At 52.6% G+C, this 19,616-nt stretch overlaps 8 protein-coding genes across 8 annotated transcripts; 5 read left to right on the top strand and 3 right to left on the bottom strand.

Annotated features, from left to right (window-relative positions):
• Positions 1-270: 270 nt before the first annotated feature.
• Positions 271-1,830, bottom strand: J4E79_010533 (uncharacterized protein; the record flags this gene model as incomplete). Its single annotated transcript, XM_049359370.1, has 1 exon — positions 271-1,830. The coding sequence occupies one exon, from the start codon at positions 1,828-1,830 to the stop codon at positions 271-273; it is 1,560 nt and encodes a 519-aa protein (XP_049206181.1).
• Positions 1,831-2,801: 971 nt separating this feature from the next.
• J4E79_010532 (uncharacterized protein) lies at positions 2,802-4,028 on the top strand (the record flags this gene model as incomplete). The annotated part of the gene is made up of 1 exon (XM_049359369.1): positions 2,802-4,028. One exon carries the CDS (start codon positions 2,802-2,804, stop codon positions 4,026-4,028), a length of 1,227 nt encoding a protein of 408 aa, XP_049206180.1.
• A 1,365-nt stretch (positions 4,029-5,393) lies between these two features.
• J4E79_010531 (uncharacterized protein) lies at positions 5,394-7,960 on the top strand (the record flags this gene model as incomplete). Its single annotated transcript, XM_049359368.1, has 6 exons — positions 5,394-5,784; positions 5,836-6,678; positions 6,729-6,895; positions 6,945-7,211; positions 7,262-7,479; positions 7,528-7,960. 6 exons carry the CDS (start codon positions 5,394-5,396, stop codon positions 7,958-7,960), a joined length of 2,319 nt encoding a protein of 772 aa, XP_049206179.1.
• Positions 7,961-9,787: 1,827 nt separating this feature from the next.
• J4E79_010530 (uncharacterized protein) lies at positions 9,788-10,870 on the top strand (the record flags this gene model as incomplete). The annotated part of the gene is made up of 2 exons (XM_049359367.1): positions 9,788-9,909; positions 10,042-10,870. 2 exons carry the CDS (start codon positions 9,788-9,790, stop codon positions 10,868-10,870), a joined length of 951 nt encoding a protein of 316 aa, XP_049206178.1.
• A 520-nt stretch (positions 10,871-11,390) lies between these two features.
• Positions 11,391-12,267, top strand: J4E79_010529 (uncharacterized protein; the record flags this gene model as incomplete). The annotated part of the gene is made up of 2 exons (XM_049359366.1): positions 11,391-12,115; positions 12,141-12,267. The coding sequence occupies 2 exons, from the start codon at positions 11,391-11,393 to the stop codon at positions 12,265-12,267; spliced, it is 852 nt and encodes a 283-aa protein (XP_049206177.1).
• Positions 12,268-13,664: 1,397 nt separating this feature from the next.
• On the bottom strand, positions 13,665-15,348 carry J4E79_010528 (uncharacterized protein; the record flags this gene model as incomplete). Its single annotated transcript, XM_049359365.1, has 5 exons — positions 13,665-14,198; positions 14,246-14,564; positions 14,618-14,943; positions 14,991-15,032; positions 15,088-15,348. 5 exons carry the CDS (start codon positions 15,346-15,348, stop codon positions 13,665-13,667), a joined length of 1,482 nt encoding a protein of 493 aa, XP_049206176.1.
• Positions 15,349-16,011: 663 nt separating this feature from the next.
• On the top strand, positions 16,012-17,044 carry J4E79_010527 (uncharacterized protein; the record flags this gene model as incomplete). The annotated part of the gene is made up of 2 exons (XM_049359364.1): positions 16,012-16,045; positions 16,101-17,044. 2 exons carry the CDS (start codon positions 16,012-16,014, stop codon positions 17,042-17,044), a joined length of 978 nt encoding a protein of 325 aa, XP_049206175.1.
• A 1,009-nt stretch (positions 17,045-18,053) lies between these two features.
• J4E79_010526 (uncharacterized protein) lies at positions 18,054-19,520 on the bottom strand (the record flags this gene model as incomplete). Its single annotated transcript, XM_049359363.1, has 1 exon — positions 18,054-19,520. The coding sequence occupies one exon, from the start codon at positions 19,518-19,520 to the stop codon at positions 18,054-18,056; it is 1,467 nt and encodes a 488-aa protein (XP_049206174.1).
• Positions 19,521-19,616: the final 96 nt, after the last annotated feature.

Below are 19,616 nucleotides of genomic sequence, written 5' to 3'. Positions count from 1 at the left end.
GGCTGAGTAAGCCGAGTCATGTGATGCTGTCATCTCGACGCGTCCGCGGGCGAGGTTCAACTTTCATCGCAATCACCTCTTGAGACATTTCCTTGTCATCCGGCAGATAATGCGCTCTTGACATAATTATAAAGGCAACCTCAGATATGCATGTCTCCGACTGTGTAAAACAAGGGTCTGGGTCTACGAGCAGGTAAAGGTGTAGCATAAGTACAAGAGTAATTAATGTGACAGATAGATGCAACTATTGCTCGTATCCTCCGCTTCATGTTAGACTTGACGTCTGAACCTTTTCAGTGGTCTTTGTTGATCAGCGGGTTGGTCAGGATCCCAGCCAACCAAGCAATTAACAGTCTCCGCCCCAAGCCCAGGGTCGTTGATGCGGTCACCAGTCGGCATGCGGAACTGTCCCATAAGCTTGACATACGAGTCGAGCGCATCGACCATAGTCTTTCCAAGAGCCAGAGCTTTCTCAGCCCTAGTATGCGAATAGAAAGTCAGCAGTTCAAGCGCATCCTCTCGCATCCCGTTCTCCACCAAAATCTTAGCACTGCGCTCGACCCACTCCATATCTGCGAATGATGCGTTCTCAAATCCGTGGAGCATGTTTTGGACGATGGGCAGGTATGACTCCGGATCTGAGCAAGTGTAGTAGAGGACCTGCTTGAAGATGCGTCCGGCGAAGTGCGTGGCTTCTTGGTATTGGTAGTCGGTATCCAAGAAGGTGGATGCGGCATCTTTGTAGAGATAGCGATGGAGGCCGTACTCAGGTGGCACGCTCTTCACACCCAGCCACCACGGGTTGAAGGGTGCCGTCACAGATCCGGTTGGAGCGACCCAGATGCGAATCAGATCCGGGTCCATGTCTGCGCGAAGAGACACTACTTGGCCATATCCGGCTTCATCATCTGAAATACGGTAGTCGCGAACGCGCTCGATCAGGTCTTTCTCGGTCACCGGAGCCATTGCGCGGGTGGCGTTCTCAAGAGCCGCTTGAGACATGTACTTCGCACCTCCGTCTCGCGCAGTGTATCCCTCCGCTTGGTAGGCATACGCATTGAAGATGTTGAACGGCTCGGTGCCGTTCGGATTCCACCAGCCCTGTTCGACGGCAAAGCTCACGATGTTCGGGCTACCCATGTAGTCTGTACTGTTTTCGAAATCGACCGGGAATTCCTCAATGTAACCTGGGTAAAGCACACGTACGTCGTTTTCGCCGAGACGTTCTGCAGCCCAAAGGTTCTTGCCTCCTGACATCTGCCATACAACCCAGCCTTCGTTCGCGTCTGCGATGAGATGCGAGTTACCTCCATAATCGGCATATCCGTATTCTGCAATCATCTGGCCAATGAGCTCAACACCTTCGCGGGCGGTGCTCGCGCGTTCCATAACAATACGAGCTAGGTCGGAGTATTGTAAACCTGTCTGAGGGTTTGGCGTCATGGCAATAAGATCATCTCGGTTTTGTGCCCAGATGTCCCTAACAGCGACGCCCTTCTCATTCACACCACCATTCGTCAGTGGAGGTGGGAAGCCCTCGAAGTCGGAGTATTCCATCGAAAGATAGCGGAATGTGTGCGGCACTTGGGAGATGTTCATCAGTTTTCCAGGCATCGATGCGTCTTCGGTAACTCCAACTGTGATTGTCGCATTCGGGGCGTGATCTTTTGCTGGGAAGATCTGAAGCCAGTGCGAGGACACTTCTTCTCCGGTGCCACCCAGCATAACACTGCCATCCTGCGTTAGGTTCTTTCCGACGTAAAATCCATAGCTTGCTCGGGCGGGCTTCGCGAGGCTCAGAAGCCCTACTGCAAGAAGCTGTGTAAGCATGTTGCCGTCCGGTGGTAAAGATGAAGAGGCAAGAACATCGAGCAAGTATCTCGGAGTTTTTTTTGCGGATTCTTTCTCACAGCAAGGGTGGGGGTGCTCGAAAGCGGTCCGACTACGTCAGATAACTCCGACACGGCACATTGCGGAGATCACATCGACTGGAGAAGGTCAAGCTTGTGGTGTTGGAGATGCGCTATGCAGGAACCGGTTCGGTGGGCCTTGGCACCTGAGTCGTGAACTACTGTTCGGAAATATTGTCGGGCGCGGCGGCCGCTTATCGCACACGTGAGTCCAACGACCGCTATGGCTTCACAGCTGCCTCATCCTTGACTGCTAAACGTTGCAACGTTGTGATCCAGCGGTGTTGAGGAGCGCGTCTCGCAAATTGAGGAGGCGGGGTTGATTCGCAAGCCACTACGCTAATCATGCGCGAAGGAGCGGGTCGTCGGGTCTGACTCTTTCGTGTCGTTTGAACTCCGTCGCAAGCATGCATCCAGATATCTCCGTGCCAATGAGTTTATGATGCGGTGGGTTTAATCGCTATCGCTCAAAGTGACTCATAAAGGCTCATGTCTTCCGCATGTAGCAATCTCCATCACCACAACGGCCATCGTGAGGTTTTGCAGGGCTTGCGATCTCGAAAGCAGCGTTATGTTGGTGCCTGGAGGGACCGCGAGAGCGATGAGGTAAGTCTATGAGCAGACTAGGAAGGCGAAAACGCCCTCGCCATGTTTTGCGCAAATTGCGCCCTTGAGAAAGGCGTTGTGTTGGTATCCGGGAGGATCGCGAGGATGGTAAGCTACCTATTCTTGAGTGCATACGCTAGGCAGACACATCGACCTGTAGGAATGTGTATAAGTATCTGAGGCATCCAGGCTGCAACATAGCAGACTCACACTTCTCCTCTAGAGTATCTAGGTATCTCAATCCCTCGAATTATCATCGCATCTTTGTCATCACTACCACCTGCAATGGCTTCCGGTTCGGCGCCCTCTACTATCCCGCGTCAGCGCATCCGCGATCTGTTACCAACTCTGCATCTTGGTCGCTACCAGCCCGGCCCAAAGAACAGTCTGACAGATATTCCCGGTGTACTCGTGCACACTGAGTCCATCCATTCATCTCCTGCTTATCCCGATGCCCCACCGAACGACATCAACACTGGCGTGACGACCATCATTCCGCGCAAGGACTGGTTTCACAAAGCTTGTTTCGCAGGCATGTTCCGCTTCAACGGCTCTGGGGAAATGACTGGAGCGCATCTGATCGAAGAGATGGGCCTTCTTTTCTCCCCAATCATCATCACGGGGAGCTTTGGCGTTGGCTCAGCGTACAACGGCATCTACGAATATGCGATCCGTGAGAACTGCGACAAGAATGGAAAGGTCGATTGGTTCCTATTGCCTGTCGTCGCGGAGACCTTTGATGGTTTCCTGCACGATGTGTCCAAATTTGCTGTGACACCGAAGCATGTCGTAGATGGCATCGACAAAGCAAGCAGCGACCCTGTGAAAGAGGGAAACACGGGCGGTGGAACGGGTATGATTTGCCATTACTTCAAGGGTGGCACTGGATCCAGCTCTCGTGTAGTGCCTGGTGAGGATGGCAAGAGTTATGCAGTCGCGGCTCTGGTCCAAGCGAATTACGGCAAGATGTGGGATCTCAAGATCGGAGGTGCGCCGATTGGGAGACTCATCTATGAAGAGCAGAAGCGAAAGATTGAGGAGAACCCTGACGATCCAGAACTACTGGCACAAGCGAACCTACTGTTCAAGGTGAAGAAGGAGAAGGACAAGAAAGATGGATCCATCATAATCATCCTGGCCACGGACGCGCCGCTTCACCCGCAACAACTGCAAAGGCTCGCCAAACGCGCGACTGTCGGATTGTCTCGCGTAGGTGGCTACGGCACGAACTCTTCCGGCGATGTCTTCCTCGCGTTCTCTACCGCCAACGAGTTGAACGTGCAGACAGTCACAGCGGGGCAAGCATCTGTCGATCCGTACAAGGCGAGAGAGGTATCGGTGACCATGACCGACGATCAGACAATCAATGCCTTATTTGAGGCGAGCGCTGACGCAGTCGAAGAAGCAATATACAATGTCCTGTGTATGGCGGAGACAATGGACGGTAACGGAAACAAGATTGAAGCGCTGAACCTGGAGCGCGTGAAAGAGCTGATGCAAAAGTACCTGTAGCGTAGTGCATACTTCCGAAAATTGACCCCCATTTGCTCGATATGATGCGTACAGAACACTGTTATTTTGGGGCGTTTCCAAGCCCATCGTCTGCAGTAGCTCGTGTAAGGATTGGGCAGTCGTACTAATTTTGATAGTTCAAGAGAGCCTGATATTTGGCCAAGGACGTGGTGCATGTGTCGGTTGCTGTACCCTTTGATGCGATTTGACAGCTGTTGCTTGTGTAGCGTGGATCGTCATGCGTGATCCAGGCACGAGCCTCATGATTGATGGCTGAATGCTCCAAGTCGATGAACAGGATCTGAGTGCACGTGCTTAGCACGACGGCCACGAGGCTGCTCGTTTCACAACATGGAGATCAGCAGCTTTGCCAGCGCCAATGGCAAGGCTGCGCGAATCTACCATGGCCATGATCAGCAAGAGTGTGTGTGGGGAAAGGGTACCGATCCAAGCGAAGAGACATTCCCTACTCATCGCGCGGAGGTGTGGCGCAGAGATGCACGGGAACCGGGAAGTCGTGTGGGTAAGCTAGAGGCTGGCGAGATGGCGCGCCGCTGTGTCGGAGATGCACGAACAGTCTAGGCCTTTGGCCTACATAAGAACACGATCGTCGAGCAGCTTTCGATCGGTAAACCCCGGTCGTGGGTTACACACTCAAGAGACACTGTAGTGCAGATGATGGCTTCTGACTGGAACAGGGAGGTGGAAAGCAATTCCGTAGCTGCTTCATGTATTTGAGTGGTGGAAGGGCGGTCAACTTTAAGCTTCCCGGGAATCATTCCCTCGGCAGATAGCGCAAAAGATCATACGTTGATTCTGGAGCGCGTATAGCTGCATTGAGCGGCAACACACTGGTAGTGAGTGTTTGGGCCACATGATTCGCATCGTTGTCTTTGCGTGGTGTTCTGAGGTCTGGACACAGCGCGGTGCTGCTGCTGATGTCGGTAGCACGCTAGAGAAGGCCGATGCGCTCAGCAGCAATAGCGAAATGAGATGAACAGCAGCAGGACCGAGCCGTCTTAGCAATACGTGCTCATGGAAAAACACAAACACCATGGGCGCGTCGTGTGGCGGCGTCTTGAATTCCCATGGAAGTTCTTGCCCTGTGGCAGAAACCGGCTACTGCCACTAGCGTGTGTCAAAAGTGGGTCCGGGCTGTGACGTTCGAGGCTCTCCCAGAACACCCTTCTTTTCATCTACGCGGTCTGGATCACCGGCCACGACTGCGCGCTACCCTATAACGTCCATCTCAGCTTCAGCCCGCCTGTAAGGCCATAGTCGCGGCATCTGTCATGCCGTGTGGCAGCGCTCATATATGCCATTTGTCCCTTTTCCCATCTTCTTCCACCACAGACGTCACCCCTCATGGCGATCCCTACCTTTCCGAGTTCTTCTGTCCCAGACCTCACTGAAGTCTTGGAGCGACTTGGGCTCACTCAGTATGCTCAGGTGCTCGCTGAGAATGGGTTCCACAACTGGGAGACGGTTGTAGACATCACGGAGGACGATTTAACAGCGCTCGAGTTCAAGCTTGGCCACAGGAGATTACTACAGCGAGAGATTGCCACGTACCGCGGCATCCCTCAATCACTATCACTGGAGCCAGAAAATAACTCGCCTGAGCCGACGTCATTATCGACCTCCGCTTTGGAAAGTTTCACCAGGCAAACAACGTCCCTGCCACCACGAGAGAAGAGGAGGTACAGGCGGCATCCGCGGGCAGACCCAAATGCGCCAAAGAAGCCAAAGACAGCATGTACGCTCTTCGCACATGATATCATCAGGACTTGATCTAACTTGTTGTCAGATGTAAACTTCGCCGACCAGCTTCGTACCGACCCTGAGGTCAGCCAACTATCCTTTGTGGATATAGCTCGCGAAGTCGGTCGGAGATGGCAGGAGCTTCCTTCAGAGAGAAAGCGTATCTGGGAAAGCAATGCGGCCCGAGCCATGCAAGAGTTCGAAGCCCAAATGGACGACTACAAGAAGACGGATAACTGGCGAAAGTATCAGGCCTATCTGAACGAGTTCAAGTCGCAACAATCAAGTCCGAGCATTGGCAAACAGCGACCGACGAATAGTCGCTCAACGACCGACACTTCTAACAACACGAGACAATACTCACGTGCTAGCCCGAGCTCTTCAGACAGCCCGGTATCTCTCCAATCAAGCAGCATATCAGCCGGACCCGAAGCCGAAGCATGCCACAATGCTCTGACGCTGGCCTTCAGTGAGTTGGTCACCCTCAGAGGCGAGATACTCAATGGATCCGGCCAGCAGTTCAGTCAAGCATTTTTGCCGACCGAGGATCGTGTTCGGCGGTCCATGTACGCGTTCGTGCAAGGAACTGGGTCGCTGCTCTTCATGTGGACTTATGATGAGGTTAATGAGATACTTGACCGTATCTACCGGCCCCAAAAGAAGGTGGACGACATGACACTTGCCGAATGCTTCACAGTTGCTGCTATGGGCGCGCATTACGACATCGATGCCTACCCTGATCGGATGCGCCGATTGCTCTACGCATCTGGGACCCTTCATTTCAACGAGCAGACTGCCAGACAAGACTATTTCCGCACAATGCGCTTGCTATTATCTTTGTCCTTTTATTCTTTGCTCGAGAAGCACATGAGCGCCAAGTATCTTATCGGTATGTTCAACTCGTACACTTGATCATGTGATTGTACTAACAAGCCACAGCTGCAGGACTACAGATCGCCCGTTGGAAGTATCCGGCTCTGCAAACTTCGTCTCGCTCAGCAACGGACGACCACTGGAGAAAGATATTCCGTAGCCTCGTATTCATGGATTCATGGCTTGCCTACACCCTCGGCTATCCCACTGAGGTGACAGCCAGTGACATCCAGGTATGCCAGGGCGAGCCTATATTGATTTTCATGATACTAACATGGCTAGGTCGCCTGCATTGCCCATCGCCAAGATCAGCTGTCCATCGATGAACTCATACACATGCAAACCAGCAAGATCAACCTGATAGCCGCCGAGGTTGCCAAGACACTGGCATCTCCAGAGCTAGCTACCAAAGGGAACATCACCATGCTCACAATGAAGCTGGAAAAGTGGCGTGAAGAAGTTCCGCAAACGTTACAGATCCCTACGCTTCTGTCTAGTGCCGCACAAGACTTGACAGTCTTCCAAAGGCGAGCGGTCTTTATGTTGCACGTAAGGAGACCTTCCATCTTCTTGTATCATCATTTTATTGACTGATTCAGATCATGTATCTTGGTGCACTGGTCCTGCTATACCGCCAGCTACTAGTGGCTTCAGCAGAAGCCCAGCTTATCGACGGAATTCCATCTGCGTTGAATAACATTTCAGTCGAAGATGTCAAGATATACCGACAGGAATGTGCAATGGCTGCCCAGAACATTGCTCGCATATTGAGCCTTATCTCTTTTGACGGTACGCTGACAACGCGTTGCTGGATCATGTAAGTTCGTATACAAAACCCGAACACCCCACGAACTAACGATCATAGTATTTACTGGGCATTCTCAGCTGCCATTTGCCTGCTCTTCAGCGCAACGACTAAACTCATGGACGGTCAAACTGAAGGAGTCGAAGCTGATCTCACGTACGCCAAGTCGTGCATGGATATGCTCGAGCCATGTAAACCATGCGAACCCGTCGCCGCGCGATACCTGGAGACACTCTGGCCCCTATACGACCACTTGCAAGATGTCCATCGTCGGATGATCGGTCGATCAAAGAGCAGCATCTTTGCCATCCTGCAGCCTGATCCGAGTCTGTTGAGCCCACCCATACCTGTGTCGAAGCAAGAGATGGGCCCGATTTCAGAGAAGCTTACAATGCTACTTACGGATCCTTTCGGGAGGAAGCAGACTGCCGACGGCACCCAACGACGCATCCTTAGCAACGATGGGTCGTACTCAGTTTTCTGGTTTAGGTGAAGAAGGCTTCGCTGATATTGTAATGTTTTATCATCGACCAGAGGATACCGGCGGCACGGTCTGGCCAAACAAATCTTAGAGTTCATCAGAGCTACCGTTCTCGATATCGAAGTGCAACAAACCACAAAAGGCCGATGCATAGCTTGTCCGTTATCTGAAGTCCACTGGTAGCCAAGTCCGATAGACGCAAAGTCTACATTAGCTGCAGTCGTTTCTTACAAGACGAATCTGTCATGCTACTAAATATGGCATCATTCTCGAACGCTTGTCACTCCGGCGTGCGCTACAAGACAATTGATCGATAGCGCGACTGCACGTTTCAGTCGTTCCTGACTAGCAGCCAAATCGACGGATTACAAGCCGATGCGCCTGCACGTCCCAGGGGTCTCCTACTGTACTGGTGGGTGAGCGTGGGGGAAGAACGAAGACCGGAAAGGGGGAAGAGGCGTCGATATCAGCCGTGGTACTGGCTGGGCAACGTCATCTCAACAGCGAAACTGATAGTTTGCACCACGATAGTGCATCTCAAGCAGGAAAGTTGAGACTGCATCCTGCTGTAGCGTCGATCACGGGAGCGCCCGTCCTCCGTAGCGCAAACGCCATCGTCAGCCAATTCCCACTCAGCCCGTATCAGCCTGTATCTGAATCAATCATTGTAGCGTCATGAAAATTTCACCACCAATCTTCCGTTCCACGCAAACATTTCTGTCCTGTCATTGTAGCATGTTGCGATGTTGACGGGACGCACCCTGTTCACGGCCGCGGTACCAGCAAGCGATACGCGTAATTCGGCTCCATATTTCATAAACCGAGCGATATCGCCAGCGACGCAGGGCCGAATAGTTCGCAGTGCAGGTGTAAGAACCATTCGCACAGAGATACAGGCGGTGCGTCCATGACATCTGCAAGTCGAGAGATGGCGCAGCTGAGGTGGTGATGTCGGCCGCTACGCGCTTCCAATAGTGCGGCAGTTAACAATGTCGCGATATCTAGTGCCTCTCGCGAACCCTTGGGCTAGCGACTTTCTTTATCGAAACGTGTTTCAGCGGGGTCGTCCTTGTCAACCGACCGCTCTACCCTCGACGTCGTTTTCGTTTCGATCGCGATGTTCGGGTTGATCGGCCTCTGCGCGGTCGGGTCGGTGTAGCTGCGCTTGCATCATTGAAGATCATGCTCGCAAATTGGTTTAGGGGAAAGGGAGAGAAGTACGTAGGCGCGGGTACACCTGCTGTCTGAGATACAGGAGGCATTTCGCTTCCCTCAAATTAACGAGGTCGCAAAATAAATGCTCCACCGCTTCTTCGTTGTTGATGCTGCTGAAGTGCGGAGAAAAGCAAGCTGTTGATGCGCAACAGGGAACTAACCGCCCACGCCGCGTTTTCTGCCCGAATCCGAAAGGCAGTACTTCCCGGCCGGTGGTGATGCCATCTGGCGCGAGCTAGTTGGCTACATAAAGCAGTCGTGGGATACGGGCTCTGCACAAGCGTGGGCGGATAAGGAAAGGGGGGTGCGCAATATGCAAGTCTAGATCTACAGCAGTCTCCACCCCGGCAGCGCAGCAGCGGGTGGAGCTCCTGGGCATGAGGGAGGCTCGTTCGCGTCATTTGGGGGGTGAAATAGGGAACGGCCGTCCGTTGCAGGGAATAATGATAATACCCTCGAAGCCTTCTTTCCCTGGCATCTTGCTTGCTTTGCTCTTCCCCCTCTTATTTGCTTTTTAGCCTCGTCGTGCGAAGAAGCTTGTTCGTTCTCGTCTGCCTTTCGACTCGAGATAGCCCGACTGCATACCGATGCGAAGCGAGATAGCCACGCCGACAGAGAGATACGATGGACTACGGATACGCTGTGCCGATGGAGAGCCCTTTTGTGATCCCACATGAGGATGTAGAGGCGCTGGGCGAGTCAAAAGCCTTTTGCGCGCTGAGGAGGCATCTGGCCGGTGATGCTGAGTATGTTCATGTTCCTGTTCCTCTTCCCCCGTCGCGAGCAGCTTATCGCGCTTCGTATCGCTTCTCTCCAGCTCCACATGCCTATCCACCCCCAGCTCTACGGCAAACCTCAATCACTAACAAGTATGCCAGCTTCTGCGCAACACACACGCAATGTTCTTCCCAGGCGAAACAGACGTACATACTCCACCGCGATATCCTCCACGCTCTCATCATGCCCGTCGTAACCCTCTTCTCCCGCGCATCCACACTAGCCTCCGCCGCACTATGCACACAACGCGCCTCTGATCTCGAACTCGCCTTCTCGGGCGAATCCCGCAGCGCATTTATCGGCCTGCAGTGCTTCATAACCGAAGAATCAGACTGGTGCCGCACCCGGGGCTGCCCAGCCTGCGTCGTAACAGCAACCCTCAGCACCGATAGCCACATCCGCCTGACCATTGCCGCAAGTCTGCTTAGCACAGCAAACATCGCGACGCCGACGCAAGAAGAACCGCCAAAGCACATCGAAGACAGAACACTGCCTCCCCTCCCCCACATCCTCCCCGCGCTCCAACACGCAGTCATAAACGACCCGTTCTGGGAAGGCTCGGAGATTTGGGGCTACATCCTCTCGCGCGCAACACAACTCTCCGCTGGTATCCAGGCCCTCATCGCTGAATGCGTGAACCTCGAGTCCCTCGTTTCTTCGCCTACGACCGAACGCCCCGGCTCGAAGCGTGGATTGACACATCCTACGGTGCCTTTTGTGGTATCCGGACAAGCGGTTCAGGAGAAGGGCGTCAAGCTGAGGAAGAGCAAGCTGGCTAAGCGACAACTCAGGCTGCGCGATGAGGAGGTGGAGCTCATGCGCAGAGTAGCCATGCAGTGCTGGGCGAAAGCTCAGGTGCCCAAGCATGTCAGGGGAGAAGTGCTGGGGCTAGGCGACAGCAAGAGGACGAGGAGTTTGACCTGCCCGTAAGCAATTGGTCTACACGGTCCATCAGCAGTGCGTCTGATGGACTGGAAGGGTGTTATATGGCGTTTTGAGGGCTCGCATATGGATGATACCACAGCATACCACTTTTCCTTGGGTTAGGCGGCATCTGATGTCGTGGGACTGGTTGGTTCCGCGGCTGGGTTGGGAGGCATATACATGGTATGGGGGTATTTCTTTTGTTTGGCATTAGATACTACTGGGGCACAACGTGGTCTTTAGAGGTCTAATATATCTATATGTTCGCTTTAAGTAAGTGCCCGTTGACGTTCCATGAAGCAACTTGGCGTGCTTTCTGGCGCCGACAGTGATCTGCCAGATTTCCATCGATACCTTAGCGAGGGTGTTGGGGGCCACATCCGCGCAGGACGGCTCGCCTATCAGCATGTGCATGGGTTGCAGCTGCCCACCTCCATGTAGTCTCAGCCTTTCTTCCCTGCTTACCTTCTCTCATCTACACGACATATCTACGAGCGAGCTGGATCTTTCAGCACACTATTGAACCATGTCGGAATGTACAATCGCATCATCTGAGATCGAACGACTGGAAATAAGCGATGACATACCCGACAAATTGATCTACAAAGCACTCCCAGTGGGCGAATTCATACGCGTGTTGAAGCTTCAACCTGGCGAAACCGACCAAGACATCAGATGCAGCCTCGAAATTGTTGGCATAGAAGACTCCAAAGCGACCTACGAAGCGATATCGTACGTTTGGGGTGATGCCAAAAACACTGTCAACATATGGTGTAATGGACTGCGAGTGCCAATCACTGCCAGCCTCGCAGATGCTCTTCGAAACTTCCGCCGCACATCTAAGCCTCGAGTACTATGGGCGGATGCCTTGTGCATTAACCAGAAAGACGATAGAGAGAAGGGACATCAGGTCGAGAGAATGGGCGAGGTGTACACCAATGCAAAACGTACACTTGTGTGGCTTGATCGCGATAACCAGGATATCGCTGAAGACGCATTTGCTCTCATGTGTGAGACGAATACCTACTTGGCGGATTCATTCTTCCAGGCAGACCAGAACTTTTACAAGATGAGACCCTTCGCAAAACCGTACCCTATCTGCATGGAAAAGGAAAGATGGCGAGGGGTCGCGCAACTCTTCGAATTTCCCTGGTTCAGACGAGTATGGACTGTCCAGGAAGCCGCCATCGCTAAGGAATGCCGCTTGTATTGGGGCTCGGTCAGCATCGATATCGCTGATGTATTGGAAATGTGTGTGTGGGTTTCGCAAAAGCAGGACTTCCGTAAAACCATTCGAAATGTCGTCGGGCAAATCAACTATCTTATGGGGAGGAACATACCAATCTACCTCCATTACAATACGCACCGGCCAGAACGATGGCAGCAATCCCGCACTGGCTTGACTTACTTCGCCACTCGCTCTTCAAACGACATGTTTGTGTCTGTCCTTCAGGCAGCCCGATACCTTGAAGCAAGTGATCATAGAGACCATATTTACGCATTCTTGGGTTGCCCAGCTGCCACTGATAGTCTCGGTCACGCGTTGGTGGAGACAGATTATACATCTTCGATAGATGACCTTAATCTTCGCCTCGCTTGTGTACTGATGGATGCCGCAGAAGCGCCGTTTGTTCTTTCGGCTGTCACTCACGACAGTAGAGACAGACTTATGAACGGCATGCATCCATCTTGGGTACCGAAATGGCATGTCGCTGGGAAATATCGTTTACCATTAACGAGCCCCAGCATTTGGTTCAACGCTGGAGGCAGCAGAGAGCGCTTCACAGCCACCCAGTACGGCAAGAATTGTTTGACAGTTTGTGCATACACCTTCGACACCGTCATCTGGAAATCAAAGAGAATAGAACTGGACCAAGCGACCTTGAATCCCACGTATGTATCTGCCAGCGGGCTAGACGGATCAATCATCGATACGCTATGGGATGATGTGATGCAAAGCTCGTCACAATTTGGCATCACAGTGCGACAAGTCGACTTTTTGCGAACTCTAATGGTAGGTTACGCAATCGGGAGTGGCTTCTCCGCCATGTCCGATAGGAGACAGCAAAGCGTGATTGATGCATACAGAAAGATTATCAGTGTAGCAAGACCGAGTGATGCAGGGGCTGTGGCGATGTCGCCACGCCATAGATATGATGCAGCAATGTTAGGAACTGGGCTTCGACTTCTCTTCAACGCGAGTATATTTTTGACTCGAGATGCGCGTATTGGAATAGCTCCGCTGGGCGATCTGGTCGAAGTTGGCGATGTGTGCTGCATCATTGTCGGGGCAGCCGTTCCTTTCCTCCTCACACCAGCAAGAGAAGGTCGGCACAAACTCGTAGGCGAATGCTACATCAACGGTGTAATGAAAGGCGAAATCATGCAACAGTTCGACGAGAGCGACCTAAACGAGCATCGTATCGTTCTGGAATAGGCGGACCACATCAAATTCGTCGAGCAGCATTATGAAGATAGTTTAGCACCGTAGTTTCTGGAATTGAACTAGCTGGGCCACTATGTAGTTGCCCGGGAGTTATAAGATCTGTCACACGTCGTTGTTACATAGGAGCCTGGTATACTTCAAGGCTTCTGAACATTCTCTGCGCGCTCCGTGAAACTCATGAGATACATCACGCTACCCCGTGGCATTATTTACACTATCCGCAGAGATCTTGAAGCGCATCACGCTACACCTTGCACTGACACCAGAAACTTGAAAGTCACGCGACATCCTTTAGCTCGAAGTCCATTTATGTGACATTTGTGGGCTCTGTGTGTGGCTCGAACGACCGCACAGCTATATCTGATACCTAAAGTCCGGTTCGCGATCCGTATGTTGCTTTCCAACAGGCATAGTATATCCCTGGGCAAGTTTGACATCCTTCCTCTTCTCCCTTCTTCTATACATCGCTCTAACAATCCACCATCCGCACCATGCAAAAGCCAAACAGCCCAAACTCCACGCATGGCCCAAAGCATACTTCGGCGCCGCATTGCTCTGATAGATCTGGCCAGATACCACACCACCGATATTGGTGAGTGTAAGTAGAATACCCAAAGAAGCGGCACGCTTGCCATCGGGTGCACAGTTGGCAGATAGCCAGGTTATGTTTCCACCGGTGCAGAGGAAGCATGCTGTTGCGATGAGGTATGTGGCGAAGTATTGGACGTATGGGCTGACTGGAGAGAGGAGAATAGCGTAGCCGGCTATGCCTACGGGCGCCATCATGATCAGTGGCAAGAACCGCGTTTGATACCGATCAGACAGGTATGCGCCGATTGCATAGACGATAGCGCCCCAGATGTTGACGGGAATGACGAGATATTGCGCCTGTGCATGTCAGTACTGTACGAAAAGCTGTAAGTGGCTAGCAGTACCTGTTTGGTGGAGAAGTTGAACCCGTTGCGGATGATAATGGGTAAGAAGGTTCCGAAACCATACAGAATCGTCACGACGGCGATCTGAATCACACCATGCACCCAGCTCTTGATGTCCTTCGCTGCTTCTTTGATATCAGCTTTTCCATAATGACCAGAGCCCTCAGAGTCGGAGTAGGCCTGTGTTCGATGTGCGCGCTGGCGCATGAAAGCCTTCTCGTCGTCATTAAGGAAGTAGGCGGTTTCGAAGGATTTGGGGACGAGGAAGATGCAACAGGCTGCCCATATTATTGTGATGATACCCTCGATGACATAAAGCCTGCACAACGCATTAGTCTAAGAGTCATCGAAATTGAGAAAGGTGCATCTCACCATCGCCACCCCGACCACCCAGCAACTCCGTTCATGTACAGGATGCCGAATGCGATGAGGCCGCCAAAGGCTCCCGATAACGCCGAGGCGATGAATAGATATGCGATGCGGATACCCAGCTCTTCTCTTGTATACCAATTGCATAAGAAAAGTGTCATCGCCGGGAAGAGGCATCCTTCGAAGAAGCCAAGGAAGATCCGCGTGGTAACCAGGCCAGCGAAGTTCTGCACAAACCCTGTGCAAAGACAGGTAATGCCCCAGCAGAAAGTGATCGTTGGTATCACTCTGTTGAATTGAAGACGTTTGACAAGTAGCGAGGTCGGAAACTGTTGGCTGTCAGATATACAGAGTCTCAGCAGGCGAATGCACGTACTTCGGCGAGAATGTAGAAGATGTAGAATACCGATACAGCCGTCTATATTCTCGTTAGTCTGACCATTTTCAGGACATTTACTGGGGCCGTGACGCACGTTCAGCTCGCTCCCCTTCAGTCCAATGTCCGTCGTCATACCCTGCGTTGCAGCAAATCCAATGTTACCGCGATCCAGATAGCTGATGAGCATCAACATCATCATGACTGGCGCAACGAAGCAATCCAGCTTCCGTCGTAATGCATCTTCTTTCTTCTTGTTCTCGATGATCTCTGGGTCTTCATCTTGCGCAAGGTATTCGCGCTGTACTTGTTCGTGTTTCTCGTCGGTTACCGAGCGTTGAAGACCTGGCGTTGCCATTGCAGAAAGATATCAAGGAGCGAGGGCAACAGTAGCGGATGGCTTCACGATAGTTTATCCGAACTCAAAAGTCAGATAGTATCGTCTGTTATGCATTCTCGATAGAAAGGCGTATATCCGGTATGTATGTACGCCATGCGCCTTCCTGCGCTCATTACTCGTGTCCATCGTCTAGGCCTAGGTGCTTCTCCAACTTCCATAAATCCTCCATTACTCGCTTCTATACGCAGGACGCCTGAAGAGTGAGTGACACAGAAAGGCTGCATATCGACGTCGGTGGCAGGGTGTAGAGTATTAGCCGGATTGCCGATCTGCGAACGTTGCGGAAGTGGAGAAGCCATGTGTGGTTCCCCAATGCGGGGTGAGATGCGGGGCTAGGCTTGGGGAAGCACGACGCGGCTTGGTACGAGGGAGATTCTGAGAATGGAAATGCTCGCTGGCAGTAGGCAGTCAGAATTGATGGTGGTGCGCGGGGAAAAGTGTTAGTAAGTCCGTCGCGACTGCAATCCCGTAGGAAACATCGCGCTACTGAGCATGGCTCCTGCCAATTGACGCCTCACAATAGCAAGCTGAGACTACGATTGCGAAAGTACTCCCATAGATCCGAAGAGAAGGAAACAATAATCGACAAGAAGGTACTGGCACGATCACGTTCTCAACACGATGGCGTCACCAAGCAAGACTGTGGCCTTCATCGGTGCGTTCCTTCCTACCTAGCTAACCCTATCACTCCTCATACTTACAGTTCGCAGGTCTTGGCGTAATGGGCTATCCCATGGCCCTCAATCTTCGAAAAGGCCTCGACTCTTCCCATACTCTCCTGATCTGCGACGTTTCCACCTCCGCGCTCGAAAAGTTCCAATCAGACGCCTCAGGTCAGGGTCCAGTGGAAGTAGTAAAGAACGGCTACGATGCTGTCCAAAGAGCCGACACCGTCATAACAATGCTTCCAGATTCGAATGCCGTAAAGAAGGTGTATCTTGATAAAGAAACAGGAGTTCTGGCCGGTGCGGAGAAACTGCCAAAAGGTGGAGAAGGAAAGCTGATCATGGAATGCGGTACCATCGAAACATCTACAATCTTGGAGGTTGCGAAAGCAGTGGAGAACTCCAGTGCGAGTAATATGCTGACTTTCGTTGATGCGCCGGTATCGGGTGGACCCATGGGCGCGCAGGACGGTACGTTGGCGTTCATGGCAGGCGCGAACAACAAGGACATCTTCCCTACCGTGAAGAGCTATCTGAGCCACATGGGCAAACCAGATGCGATATTTCTCTGCGGCGACATCGGCGCAGGTACAGCGTTCAAGGTCATCAACAACTACCTCAGTGCCATTACATCGCTTGCTGCGTCTGAAGCCCTGAACATCGGCTCGAAGATGGGGCTAGACGTTGCACTGCTTACGGATGTAATCAATGTCTCCGGGGGCCAGTGTTGGGTCACGAGTAAGAGCAATCCAGTACCGGGTATCCAAGCCAATGTGCCGAGTTCGCGGGGGTACGAAGGCGGGTTCCGCATCGAGCTTTGTGCAAAGGTTTTGGGTATGGGGAGTCAGCTTGCGGAGATGGTAGGCGCGCGCACTATACTCGATAAGCCTACGTTGGAGGCTTTTGGCGAGGCTATGCGGGATGAGAGGTATCAAGGGAAGGACGCGAGGGTCGTGTACAAGTGGTTGAATGAGAGTGAGAGAAAATAGGATTTCGTATCTCAGCTCATCACAGGTTCCGCAATACCCAAAATTACGCCGAGTTGCATCAGGCACCCAATCGTGTTCAATCAACTCAGTTTCACAACCAGCAATAATGCTCGTTCTGTGGATACATCGATCTACCTCCTAGCAGTTCGGTGCGGCATACTACCCCGTGGAGGCTACAACAGTGGATTGGAATGTAGAGCTAAGTGGGAAAAGGTATCTTGAGATATACGTGGTCCTTCCTACAGAGCATAGCATAAGCCTACTATCAATGTCCACGGCAAGGGCTTTGTAACATACGCCGTATATCTGATTGTGCAGCGCAACATAATCACGCCAGGAGGATACAGACAGGCTTATAAGCTCGAACTTGACCTGGAAACGTAGCCGGGAGGTGTTCGATGGTGCCCGTGGACGGGAAACACCACCAACCCAAGGACTCAACGATCCGAAAGGACATATCAAGATCCGGCATAATCCCGCACAGGTCTGAGGAAGGCGCCTGCGCCAGGAAGATACAAAGTTAGATCCTCGAGTAAGACCTGAAAGTGTATCCTGGAGGGTTTCGCTGGTCCTTCCCTGAGAAAGGCATAGTTCCTTAGTCGAGTTCGATTGGAAAGAACCTCTCAAGGTGCGGCTTATCCTTGGATGCCATAGCAGAGTGTGCGCACGGCCAAAGGGATACAAAGGCCGTTGCGCACTCAAAATACATCTGATGCTGAATCTGGGAGGTAGTCGCGGTGTTGTATGTAAATATGGCGCAGCTCCCTAAGCGGCTTCCTTGGGAAGGAGTGCTCAAGATGCAGGTACGCTAGGCCTAATCGGTTGGCAGATCTCCAAGAGGTGCACGGCATATGCGTGTGCTAGGCAAATACGACGGAATTTGCGCTCTTGAAAAGTGTTGCGGTAATGCACCCGGGAGCTGTTTGCGGATCTTCACGTCGATGTGCCGATAGGACAAAAGACCGTGTAGACATCTGGCGTGTATTGAGACCAAAGTATAGGGAAAGCTCTATCTCATTGGGCTCGCTGCTCGGTCTACAGGACTACTTGTCCTCCCCGAGCCAACACCAGAAGCCAGTAGTTCAAGTCTGGATGCCTGAACACGGTGCTTCTTCATTACCTCCACCCACTCTTCCTCGACCTCCTGCTCCTCCGTCTGATCTGTGCTTTCTTCCAATTCCGCACGCAAGTCCTCTTCCAGGAGGGCAATCATCATGCTGAAATCGCCACCCAGTCTGCCCAGCGAACCAGCACAGTATAAGACCTGTGTGAGGAGCGAGTCCCGTTGTGACCGATCTTGTACATTTGGAAGATATGTTCGTAGGGTGTCGAAGAGCATCTCTACGAGGTGTAGCGGAAATGTTGCGAGGGCCGATGGTATCGGCTGTAGGGGGTTGGATGTGTTGACTGGCTTTACAGCTGGCGTGCTTTCGTCGGACCCTGGGGCTGGTAGGGCGGAGGGGAAGATGCTCTTGTACATGGATATGATGGCGAAGCTCTGTTCTCGGAAGACTTCGAGATACTTCTTCAGGTACTTTTCTGTTTGCTGACCCACGGCCCAGCCAGCGTCGCCTTTCGCTGCCTTGGTTGTTCGCTTTTCTGTCTCCTGGTCTGCGAGTTCGCGGAGAGGGTCTAATGCGCTGAGCATCAACTCTAGGCACACTAAGCGGCACACGAGGAACAATGCGCCCAGTGTGCCTTCTCCACTTCCTATGCCAGCTTGTTTTGTTGACCATGCTTCGTCCAGTTCTGGCGCCACGCGCCTAAGCCACCCGATCGTTCGCATGGCACCTGCCAGCTTGATGCCCTGAGTCTGGAGCGAGCTTATGAGGTTGGTCGTCATAGTCTTCATCTCTTGCTCGGCTTGGGCAGTGAGCGAGGAGACCAGTTCTGAGTTTGGGTATAGCGTGTGTAGACGCTTGATGTGTGCGTGGAGATCGAGAGCCGAGGCATAGTTCGCATTGGCGGTTGCCGTGGATGACGAGGCTTGGGCCGCGGCTGTAGAGGAGCTGATGGCGGACGAGAGAAGTGTGGGTAGGTCGAGCACATCGGACACGCGGTCAATGTTCCTGGATAGAAGCATTGCCTTTCTCCGTCTGTCTAGGATCGCATTATCTGCCCCTCTGCTGTATTTCTCAGAGAAGTTCTGCGCGGCCGATTCCAGGTTCGGCAGCTCTGCCTGTACTGTGCCTGCATCTTGGCCTATCTGCGGGAGTGTCTTGCGGAGGTGTAATAGGTGGTCGGTCGAGGATATTATGGGTTTATGCGACCGCTTCGAGAGAGCTTGTAGCGATCGCAGTATAGACTGTGAGCTTTGTGATAGCGATTGCTGCTCGGAGGATGTGAGAGCAGCTAGGGGCAGGGTCGTGAGGCGGGAGAGGTACGTGTTGGTAACAGCGTCATTGGGGGAGGGCCGTAGCTGCGCGTCTTGGGCGTCGAAGTAGGGTATCAGTAGCTCGTAGAGAGGATCCGCCATGTTGTCGCGTTTCACTCGTCCAATGACGCGTGCAGCTGTTGAATTGCGTCTCGAGGGCAGCGTGGGGTGGCTGCCCAGGTGTCGAGCTGCGGGCGG

This window comes from Alternaria viburni (assembly GCF_023758015.1).
Source record: "Alternaria viburni strain BMP 2772 chromosome Unknown scaffold_31, whole genome shotgun sequence".
NCBI lineage: Eukaryota > Fungi > Ascomycota > Dothideomycetes > Pleosporales > Pleosporaceae > Alternaria > Alternaria viburni.
The sequence above is the reverse complement of the archived record's forward strand: the minus strand, read 5'-3'. Positions and strand labels throughout refer to the sequence as shown.